General features: G+C 33.4%; 1 protein-coding gene across 1 annotated transcript; it reads right to left on the bottom strand.

The window, feature by feature from the left end:
* Nucleotides 1–436: 436 nt before the first annotated feature.
* On the bottom strand, nucleotides 437–11,819 carry ANGPTL5 (angiopoietin like 5). The gene is made up of 8 exons (XM_064733461.1): nucleotides 11,718–11,819; nucleotides 9,860–10,007; nucleotides 8,778–8,881; nucleotides 8,309–8,402; nucleotides 7,452–7,552; nucleotides 3,036–3,156; nucleotides 1,807–1,992; nucleotides 437–756 (listed from the first exon to the last, which is right to left on the bottom strand). The coding sequence occupies exons 1-8, from the start codon at nucleotides 11,817–11,819 to the stop codon at nucleotides 437–439; spliced, it is 1,176 nt and encodes a 391-aa protein (XP_064589531.1).
* Between the last annotated feature and the right edge of the window lie 222 nt (nucleotides 11,820–12,041).

The raw sequence follows: 12,041 nt of genomic DNA, 5'->3' as shown, positions 1-12,041 counted from the left end.
ATGCTGGAAATTTAACATAAGATGAAGTATTTTTCCAAAATATTACTATGAAAATGGCAGGTACATGTTATTTTTTTTAAATAAAATTTACTGAAACATCTTGCATAGAAAGAGCACATTCAAAAGTCAGCATTACACTTCTTTTTATAATTTTTTCTGCTGGTTCTGAGATTTTTTAAAAGGCAGTTGAATAAAAGCTGACAAACACTCAGCTTAATCCTTTTTCTGAAAACTCAGTTCTTCTTGGGACCTTCTTACTCAAACTGGAACACTATAAATGCTGACATTTACTAATAAAAATTAACAACTATATTATAGAAATATCTAACAAAGTTTTAAGACTGAACCATTAAAGAGAAGATGAAAGGTATTTATGATTGTAGTGATACATCATTCCACATAAATGCAAAGAGAGATATATTTCTATTTTCATACGTTAATGGAAATATGGATAATTGGTTCTCCGAATTTTCATTGAAACTGATTTAATTTTGACTGGCTTTTTGTTCATTGTCCATGTATCCCAGTGAATGCCAGTTGCAAGGAATCTCCCTCTGTAGCGATGAACACCATTAAGATTTGCAAGGCCACACTTGTTGAACCACCATCCTGTGTTATCACTGAAGTTACTGCAGCTCTTTACTGGCTGTCCTTTAATAGTGCACATTGGCCTGCATCCATCATTATCAACATCAAACGTGCTGAAAGGCATGGAATTTTGGTTATCTTCTCTTCTATATCCTCTAAATGCATCACCTAAGTACAACAGATAAACAAAACGATAAAGTTATTTACGAAGAAATGTTTCTTACTTGATGCACACTCTACAAACTTTTCCTCTGAATTTATTAAAAAAGTAGAATTCTTCAAAAGCAGTTCAAGAGCACCAGCTAATGAGCTGCAAAAGTGCTAAAGATGCAGGGAAAAAAAGAATAAAATACTGAGAAATATGGAAGAAGTTAAAATTCAATGAAATGTCTTAGTATTTTCCTTGCTTTTAGCGATGCATACTGGCTATGAAGGTAAAGGCTTCTGTCCTCAAAGACAGAGGAAGAAGAGATAAAAGTAAACAAAAAGGGTTGCAACTTCAGATTTTCCAGTAACATGCCCAAAGCCCCAGAGTGAGTCATGAAACACGATGGAATTGTTGAAACACAAAGGTCAGTTATTACTGTCTCTGTTGTCTTACTAAAGAACTTAGTGAAGAAATAGTATTTTCCACAAATACAGAGTAAAGCGCTAACACTTTTAGAGATTAACTATTGCATTGATAATAACCATTCTTGCATAACACAGAAAAAAGCAATAAGACATGATGCAATGCTTAATGCAAATCTTTGCACGCTTAGTGTATTTATGCTGTTAAGGAAGGTCTGGAATTAATTTGTGTCTATGCATCACCCAACAACTATTACACACTGTAGGACAGCCTTGTTCCACTCAGTTTCTTTCTCTATCCTTTGTACATGACTATCTGGGCACTTCTGAATTATCCAAAGCATCAGGAAGACTGCCAGTAACATCTGTGATGAGATAAAGGGCATCTAAATAATTGAACCATTAGGTAAATAAACACTAACACCCACAAATCCCTTATTTATTTTATATATATATCCCATTCAATTTTTTTTTTTATTACAGGCATAATAGATCACCATATAATTCAAATTTTATCTGCATAAATGTTCATTATATACCAGAGAAAAACACATTAGAAATAAAATTTTTGAAGTTAATTATTATTCTTTTGGATGCATTTTTTTCATATTAAACTACCTTTAAATACTTCTAGAAGGAAGTTCTTACCAGCATTTCCTGAATAATGCCCCAAATGGATCTTAAAATAACATGATTCATCCTCTATCCAAAATCCATCATATGAGGCATAGGCATGCTTGTCATTTTCTGATTCCAAATCCACATAAAGACTGAAATGAGTGGCCTTTTGATTTACGATGTCAAAAATCTTCCTCAGTCCAAGCCAAAATTCTCCTTGAAGAGAAATATAATATATATTCTAGAAATGGAAACTGTAAAAGACAAAGTGATTGTTCCTGTTTTTTTACTTTCCTTCCTGAACCAAATGTAATAAAAGTTGCATGATACGCTTATATTCCTTTGAAAGACTAATGAAGGAACAGAGTAATCTTCCCATTTCCTTAGGAAATCCCTAAGAAAACCCATGTGTGCATCATGGTTTTTTTCCCTGTGATATTTTTTTAGAAAATTGTCCAGATGATAGATTTCAAATATTTGTCTGCAATATATCCTAGAAGACCACAAAAACTGGATATGCTAAAGATCCACTTGCATGAACAGAACTCAGTATCACTCCTAAGTGCAATACAGAGAAATGATAAATGTTAGCATTCTATGAAATGCAAAAAAAAAAAAAAAAAAAAAAAAAAAGAAACCCTATTCTCAAAATTTAAGCTCTGTTCTCAAGATTTGCTGCCTCCATAAATCATAAATGTAGCCTCATATGAGCTGCACTTCTTTGGACAGAAAAGCTGCACGCTTCCATTGCAATCCCAGATAAACTTCTGAAAAAGCAAATGGGTTTAGTCTGGCAGGATTAAAGGTGGCAATAAAAAATTAATATCACAGTTGTGTTGGTATAGGGTACTGAAATATTTCCATTGTTAATAACTTTGCATGCCCTATGGTGAAATATTATTGATTTTTCTCTACTCTAAGGAAATGAGTGATTCAAACCAACAAAGGCACTCTTTTTTTAATCTGAAAAGAGAAGAAATACAATCTATTATTTCAAGCACAAAATATAATATTTTAAACACTCTTGTAAGGCTGCAATAACTAAAGACTCTAGTGGGGTAATAGTCATTATCAGGAAGATCACACAACAGATTTGATTTTAAAAATCCTTAAGTAAAAACAAGAACTTCAAACTTTTAAGAAACTTTTAAGAAACAAGAACTTCATACTGCCAAAACTACCACGCAATTTAGAGGAATGTAGCTCACATAAAAGCAGGAGAAATGTGGGAAGCACTTTAGAGTATTTAAAATTAATACCAGTAAGGTCACCAAATCCATCCAGATATTCAGACCATGTTCTCTGAAACTGAACAATTCCATCAGTTCTTTTCTGAATCACAGTCCATCCACCTCCTCGAAAATCCATATCACACAAAACCTAAAATAAACATAGGCATGATTAAGCATTCTTGAAGCAGTTTTTATGAAAAATACATTTTAATTAAATAAAGATGGACTATTCAGAGTTTTGCTAAGTAACATGTTTTTCAAATATCTTTTAAGAAAATAAAAAATAAAGCTGCAGTAGTTTCTTATATGTTCTTGTTGAACTGTTTGATTTGGATATTTCTTCAACCAGTAGAAACTGCTGTGTGTAATAGTCTGCTCATAACAGATATAATAAATAAGCTTTGATAAATGTCACTGTAACATTTATAGCATGAAAGGGAAGCAACTTGCAATGTCATGTATTAATCAGGCAGCATATCATTGATACAGGTAGCAACACCAAATAAACTTTTATTGCAGCAAAGCAAAATAAAAACAACTTCTTGTATGTTCTCTGTCACCACCACGCCTTCTTCCAGAGAATGTGTTTGTGGTGCCTGGGAAATTTAGAGCCTTTAATAAGGGTGAGGAAACGGAAAACAGTGATAGCAATAACCCAGCATACAACAATAATTTTCAGCAGCAAAAACCTCTACATAAGAAGTGGCCCCGATCCAGGGAAGTCCCAATGTGAACATATAACTGCCTGCAACTGAGCAGTACCACTGCATACATAAGATCAACTCTCAAATTTATGAGTCTTTAGGAGTCTTTGCTAAAATTTGTGTCCAGCAGTATGTCAAATGGCAGTGGTCCAGCTGCCATCTGCTCTGCTTTGGAATATCACATTATGTGGCACGTTTTCTCCTCAGCCCATCTAACTTAAGATTTGTAATTGACTTTCCTAAGTATATCTGCAGTGCCAAATCTTGATCAGCTCTAACTGGGATTATAAAGTCTGGAAATCTAATTTAGAAAGAGCATATTGCACATTTATACACTGCACTCCCTAAGTTATTCAATGCAGTTCTAAGGGATAGTATCCATAATTAATGTTTGAAAACAGGGCTCATTTTTGTCTCCAAAGGTGATGAATATCAGAATTAACCTGGAAAATGCTTATAGGTAGTGAGCCAGTAAGCTTCTTGTGGTAACAAAAGTAAGTTCAGAACATAATATTGGCTGTGATAACACTAAGCCGATGCACAAGTGATGGAATAAAGTATGAAATATTTTTGACATTACAGAAAATGTACAAAATTAAACAAAATGAAACATGTTTCAGAAAAGAGAGAGTTGCAGTCTTAGCCAGCTGATAAAAGTGACACTGGGTGTAAGTCAGTTTAACCCTCAAAAAAATTTGTGTCAGACTGAGCATTATATGTTGCACCTCCATTGCCTGCAGTAGCCAGATATTTTTTCAGGAAACCAGACTTGCTCCTTAGCAGGAAAATATCAACAATATAGTTAGAGCCTCTGTGATTTAACAATGTCTTCTCAATGAGTGACAAGAAAGCAACAGGAAGAGCTGCAATTTGATCTAATACACCCTGAAGGGTCTTGGACCTTCAAGTAAGATACTTCAGTCAATTCCTGCAAAACAAATACTAAATGAATCATACTAAGATTTTTGTGCATGAAAAAAAAATTGTGACCTTTATTCCCTGGAGAGTCACATGCTTATTTCAGTCACCCAAGGAGGATAGAACTGGAATAAAAAGAAATACAGAAGATTCCAAAGTGAATATTTAGATGAAAACACCTAAACCTCATTCAAAATAATACCATTGCCTCATCCACTGTCTTGAGCAGATAATTGCATGCTTGGCTACTCCTCTGATTATGAGTCAGAAATACTATGACGATCCCACTTGGTCATAACATCAATCTTTGATCCAATATAAATCAGTGTGAGTGCTGGTAATTCACAGAAGGAGCGGATGTGGTTCTACATGAGAGGCCATCAGCCAGTTAGATACAGCACCAATACATACACCAGCTAAATAAAAATATTAGATAGGTACAGAAAAACACAGTTATAGCTGTGTAGCTTTCTTAATCCCTTATGGAAATGTTGCAGTTGTAAAGCCTTATAATAGTTAATCTGCGTAACAGTTTGCTCTGTCTCATATAATGAAAGGTATGAAGGGCATGATTGTGCCAGGTACAAGCTCAATTAAATGAGAAGGAGGATACTTCTACTGAATATTTCTTCCACTTTCCACTTGCAGTGTGTATAAGAGGTATATTCTAAACAATTGTTTAGTTTGTCTGATTCAACTGAGAAATATCATTGATCTAAATTTACTGATTGAAAAATGTATCAGAAATTGGTCATGGCTCATTTTTCCAAAAGTAAAATTGGTTTTAATCATCTCATTAATAAATGCTCAGGAAAAAGCCTAGTTGAGAGTAACTTTCTGAGGTGACAGAAACCTGCCACTACCACTAAAGCTAGGTATTTTTATTGCTCCTGGCATCTGGAGTTCAATTAGCCCAAATTAAGCATAAAAATCTATACTCACTTTTGGAAACATGAGGTATCAAACATGAAAAATAATAATGGGATCACATTTCCTAAATAGTTTTCATTTAACTGATATCTTTATGCATATTATTCTAAACACATTTTAATTTAGGTTCCATTGCATAAAAATACATTTTATTGCTGCAAAGGTCTTCATTGATATAAATTGTTTCATGTTGGGTTTTTTCTTGTTTTCTAGTTTCTTAGTATGGTTTTCTACCTCTGTATTTTTTCTTATTTTGCTGGTCTGCAGAACATTTAAAACTCTTGGTTATTAGCCTCTAAAAGATGCTTTATAATTTCTTGTTTATATTCAAATATCTTGATATTTTTGTCTATCTACCATTTCTCTTGTATTCTTTTTATGCTTCAACACATGAAAGAATTCCCATTAAGTAGTTTTCCTTAAAATAACATTCTTTATGGAACACATATTTTAGAAATTTTTTCTCTGAGTGCTTTTTGGCACTGTCTTTCAAGTTCTGTACAACATTTACCAGACAAGAAATGAGACACTCATGACTGCAAACATTCTTCTCATTATTTATTGTTACCTTGTTCTTTTAATCAAATTGCTATGATTTTTCTTTTCTATTTCTGGAATTACCTTCAATCCAGAAGAAATTATTAAACAAATGCCATTTTTGCTATAGTTGCATTTTGCTCATACTACAAATATGGTTGTTCTGTGAACACTGCAACGTCTTTGCCTTTCTTTTACATGGAAGGGACTTACTGATGAGTTACAGATCTTATTCCTGAGCCCCCTGCATTGTATGGAGAGAATGACAGGTTTTTATATCAAAGGTTGCAGTATCAAGTTCATATTTTTCTTTTGAGATGCCAGCATAAATCTGAAACCTTTTCTTAACCAGTTTAAGCTCCTTTTTGTAGGATTTTGAAGGGCTCCACTTGGCTAGAGATAAAGGGATTCATTCTTCCTTTGTTACATATAAAGGAACACCATGAAGATAGATATTAAACTTTGCTAGTTATTGCTTGGCTTAAATTCCTTGGTTTTTTTCAAAAAATAATGATCTCAACCTGTATAGCAAAGTTGAAGGTTTGAAAGTGCCATGTCTACCTTTCTACTATGCATAAGTCCTTCTCTAAACAGAACAGCCTGAAATGGAAATAAACACATAAAACAAAACATTCCTTGTGTTTGCAAGGATCTTAATATTCCTAGTCTGAGGAAATTAACCCAAAATTCCATTCTTCTAGATGAGCACTATTAATCTGAGCAATTATATAAAGTGCAGGCAGTGATAGGAAGCATGATCGCTGCAGGTTTTTTTAGGGATATATATCCTTGTCTTAGGAATATAAATCCTGCAAACTGGATAGGAAAACCACTATTTTAGATCCCCCTGTGCCTCAAGGCTGGATTATAATGATACTCAGACAAGGTTTGTATTCCTCAAACCAACATCTGCTCCTACACTTGGATGACTGCGTCTGTGGAGTCCCATCACAAGGGAAGGCAACGTTATACAGCCAAATCACTCAAAATCTAAAAGTCCTGTCTTAAAAGCCAAATGGGTCAGTCAACTGCTCTTCAGTTTTCCATCTCTAAAACAGCAAAGAACAGCTCTTCTCCATATCCAAAAGAGGTGCTGGTAAACACCTTGGGTTTTCCTCTTTGATATTTTTCAAATCATATGAAAACTGACAATGGACTCTTATGACAGAGATTAAATTTCTTTGTAGAAAATAAGAAACTTGTCAAAATTATACGAAAAGCAGACATGTGCAGATGATTTAATACATTTTTCATTCACCTGTTGAAGAATTGTCATGGAAAACACTTTAAGTCTATTAAAAATATTCTAAATGTATACTGTCAAGCAAATCATGACTAATAATAAATTTATTACCTCAAAAGGATAATTTGATCCTTCTGGATGGATAATGTACAGACCACTTGGAGTTTTTGAAACTGAACCAACAGTATCTTTAATATGAGTGCAGTCCAAACCTAGAGAAAAAAAGGAATACAAGCAAGTTCATGAGCAAAATATGTTTTTAAAAAATACATATTAATACAGGAATATTACTTTTCTTGGTGGCATGAGTTATTTAAAATATAATTTTCTTCTCATGCAAACTTTAAAATCATGCCTTGTCATGAATTTATCTTGCAAATTAAAATTCTCTAAACACCATTGAGCTTCTAAGTACAAATGACACTGTATTGACAAAGTTCTTTCTAATCTTAATAGATATGATATATACCTATATGAAATTAAAGATTATATATCTGGGTCCATTTACTGATTTTTTTTTTATTTATAACACCTGGACCGTGAAAAAGATATCTTATCTGAGGAAATAATATTATATTTAGACTTGTAAAAGCCTTTCCATCTTAAAGTATACACAAAAAACATTCCATTTGAAGAAGGATACTGCAGATGCAGAGCACACCTTATTTCATTGCAAAAGAATGTACCATTCAGCAAACTCAGATCACTTACTAGCTAATAATCATACTTGGTATTTTACATAAAAATCAGCATGCTAAATAGGATGCCCAGAGTTGTCAGCTGCAAATGATTTAAAGCAGTATTTATGATAACATTTTTGAACAGTTTATTAAGTTTCCAAAGTTTATTTGTTACTAACACAGGATAAATGTCAATGTACAATTGCTTACCTTTGCTTTAATTAGCTCCTTTTCAAGATACAAAGATAAAAAGGGAAGGTGTCAAGCCTACATCTGAAAAATACTTACCATGAGATTGAACTGCTTTATAAGGGAGTGGATCCAGATGTTTTCTCAAAAGTACTGTGTTCAAAAGAACAAGTTTGTTCATAAGTTCATTTACCTGCAAATTCAAATAAAAGTTCTTTAATTAGGTTGCAGAGAGAAATTTTACATTCTAAAGATTTTTTTCCTGACTCCTAATAAACATAATCTGAAGTTAATTTTTGTGATGTGTAGTAATTTGTACTAATATGAAGTAATGGCCCTCCACTTTCCCTGCTGCAATGTATGACACTAAGTTGTGAAATGGGGTGCTTACCACTCCTCGTAGAAATGGAACTCATATTCCAGAGGTACAAGGACTGGTGATAAAACATTCTAATGCTACTGGTTTAATGACAATTTAATGGTTTCATGAGCCATATTTTTCCTCAGAAAGACAACACCTGCTGTGAGAAATAACAAATACAAATCTTTATTATAAAGGAAAAAGTACCTGATTAGAAAGGTAATCCAGCGAAGACTGTTGATCATCCATCATGTCTCTTACCAGCTTTTTTGTACTTCTGGCATATTCAGCGAGAGAGTTCTGCAAATTTCCTTCAGAAAGAAATATGTTCATCCACTTTGTTTTCATAACTCTAGAGATATTCTTGACTAAATGACAACATACTTATTTATGACATCTAAATGAATACTGAAGGTGTTTCACCTTACAGAACCTAAAAGTGAAATGAAAGCAATACAGAGACCACAGATTAAAGCCAAAGGTGCTGACAACTTCAGACTTTCTGCTTGCAGTACAGACATCTTAAGAAGTGATGGATCTTCTCATGTTTTGAAGAATAAATTAATCTTATCCTTAGATAAACTGGACAACCAGTTAATGGATATCACAGAAATATAAATGCATATGATAAAAGACAGATATATATAAGGCTTCTTGTCGCCTTACATTTGCTCATTCATTGTAGTACTCCTGGTTTTTGCTCTGATTGTAAAAATCACAATCATCATCATAATGGCATATTATAATCATATATATTTTGAAATCATATGTGAAAACCAAGAATTTGCACAATTATTTTCAGAGACTGACTGTATAATTTGTTGTATAGTTTGTCAGCTAGTGCATAGAGAATATCCTGTGTAAGCCTCCATAAAAGTAAGGTGAAGTACACATTTACTCCCATGTAACTGACTAATTAATTAATTACCTCCCACTTACACCTCCACACCCAGCTATGATGTTTAAATGAACAACAGACATCCTCCTCTTCCCCTCTAATTGAGTGAGATACTGACATTCAGAGCATAGCAGATCTAGGTGGGTTGTGTGGCTGCTTGGATTTGCCTGTCTTCACCAATGATTTTACTTTGTCACACCATCTGCATCCCTAAAACAGGGTACCCCAGATTTTCTGGACAACACAGTTTGGGCAGCAGGGTCACAAGGCTGTCACGTGTGCTCAAGAACATTAAAAAATAAATTTGCACAGCATAGCGTAGCAGAGGAGAGGATTGCATAGCATGGCGCTGCACAGCTCGTCACTGAAAGTATTCTTTATGAATACATACTGCACATGTAATGTTTGTCCCCTCGTAAAATTTTAGCTTGAGCATCACATGGTACAAGGCATTGTTCTTTGTGTTTTGAAATATCTGCAGATTTATTTTTCTCTTCTGCCTGGAGTGGTTCCTCCACAGCTCCAACATTCCTTGTGTCCTGTTGTACCAAACAATGGAGGGGGAAATAAATTGAACATAAAGCACACATAAAATAGCTCAGTTTGTCAAAATGAAGTATATTGCTTCACAGGACTTCCTTCAAAACCTGGTTTTTAAAAGCTTTACCAAGCAATAATTGACAGAGCTGAGACCAAAACTGATTATATGTTCTCTGCTTAGCCATACCTCACAAGAAAAAAGTTGTGGCAGAGATAAAGAATAACCTCTATATATTAAAAAAAATACCCCCACCATTTCTGGTGAGGTATTATACTTGTAAGCACTGTAAGTGGGAGGCAAGAACTTGCAAATTCTGCATTTTAGGAATCACCACACCCAATAGGTATCTCAAATGCTAATGAACTTGTTTTTGGCTTTTGGATTTACCACATATTAGCAAAGTACTTTTACTCTTGAAAATCCCTACATTCATTATTAAGACACTGGTCAAGGAAGTAGTTGCATAAGTTTTTAACTTATGCACACAAGCAGTCATGATAAAACTTATGCAGCTACTGAGAAGATTTGCATACCAATTCAGCAGTAAAAGAAATATTTTAAATGTTCTTATAGGGGAAAGAATAAAGGAACAGTATTTATGGGCACACAATTATCTGAAACAGTAACAATAATAGCATTATTAAATTAGCTCCACCTATTACTGTTATTTTAAAATTGTATATTCATATTTAATAGTTTTTCTTCCATGGTGCCATATGACATAAAATAAGGGAATGCCTCTGAATCATCCCTTAAAGAAATTACTAAAAGTAATTAAAAAAATGTGTAATTGTCAAAAGACTGAGCAACATATTTTCATATGAGTCTTTGTTTGATGATTTCATCATCTCAGCAAGACGTTTATAGTGTGTTCATATATTGTGTTTTCAATGTAAATAGGGTCCTTAGAAATGTCAAGATTTTAATGAAAAACAAAAGTTATTTAGACTTGAATACATCTTCATCACAATTGTTCTTTCCTGCTCCAGTTTTTTCTTTCTGCAATTGGTACTACACCAGCAAGCACTGAACAGGGTTTTTTTGCTCTTAAAAAGTGAAAGTAAAAATTACAGAAAACTGTTAACAAAGGAATTTTACAAAAAAAGGTTTCTGAATTACTAGTATAATTGCATTTTATGCCTGGAGAATGATAGAGAAGTAAAAGAATGTGTTTCTTTAATTTTGAAATAAGCACAAGATAAAGAAAGAAAAATTATGCAAGAGTTATAAACAGACCTCTAGAACTTATAAATAGAACACTTGAAAGTATGGCTTGTTCCAGGGCTATCACAGCTACTCACCAGATGTTCAATTAAACACTGTTAAGCAAATATTTTTAATCAATATTTATCTTTACCAAAAGCCAACACGAAACAAGCAATTTAGTCTGATCTCAGCAATTCAAGCAAAAACTGACTCTGCCAAAACCAATAGTTACTCTGCATTTCAAGTCATGCAGATGAGATTAAAAATATGACATAACAACTGAGCTGTGATACAGGACATTAACTCAAAAATGTTCTAATATATTGAATTCCCACAATTTCAATGTAGTTTATTTTCTCTATCTGAAAATACCTGATTGTTCTGTATTTTCATATCTATCTTGAATAAAGCAATCCATATTTTTAGAACATCTGTCAGTTTTCTGAGAAATCATTCAGTTACATTAATTATCTTATCTGCACAAAGTAACAGAAAATCTTACCTTAGGTGAACAAGGTTCGCCATTATTTATGACAGTCTCTCCTAAACCAAACAAAAAAATATTAAGACAAATAAATGAAGTTACCCTAAAGTGGTGGTTCATCTTTTACTTGAAGAAATGCAAATGTTTTTATGAGTTTCAAATTTCTGTGGAAAGAATTGTACACTATGAAGGCCTGATCTAACTATTTGGGAATGTTTACAGCACAAAGGGCAGCCAACACATCACTCTTTTACTGCCTGGATTTAATAAACCACATTTCAACTGCACAGCAGATTTTATATATTACTACTTGCATCCTGAAGGAAAATTACTGCTTATCAC

This window comes from Zonotrichia leucophrys, chromosome 1 (assembly GCF_028769735.1).
Source record: "Zonotrichia leucophrys gambelii isolate GWCS_2022_RI chromosome 1, RI_Zleu_2.0, whole genome shotgun sequence".
Classification (NCBI taxonomy): Eukaryota; Metazoa; Chordata; class Aves; order Passeriformes; family Passerellidae; genus Zonotrichia; species Zonotrichia leucophrys.
Note: the sequence above shows the minus strand (reverse complement) of the source record. Positions and strands in the feature narration are given on the sequence as shown.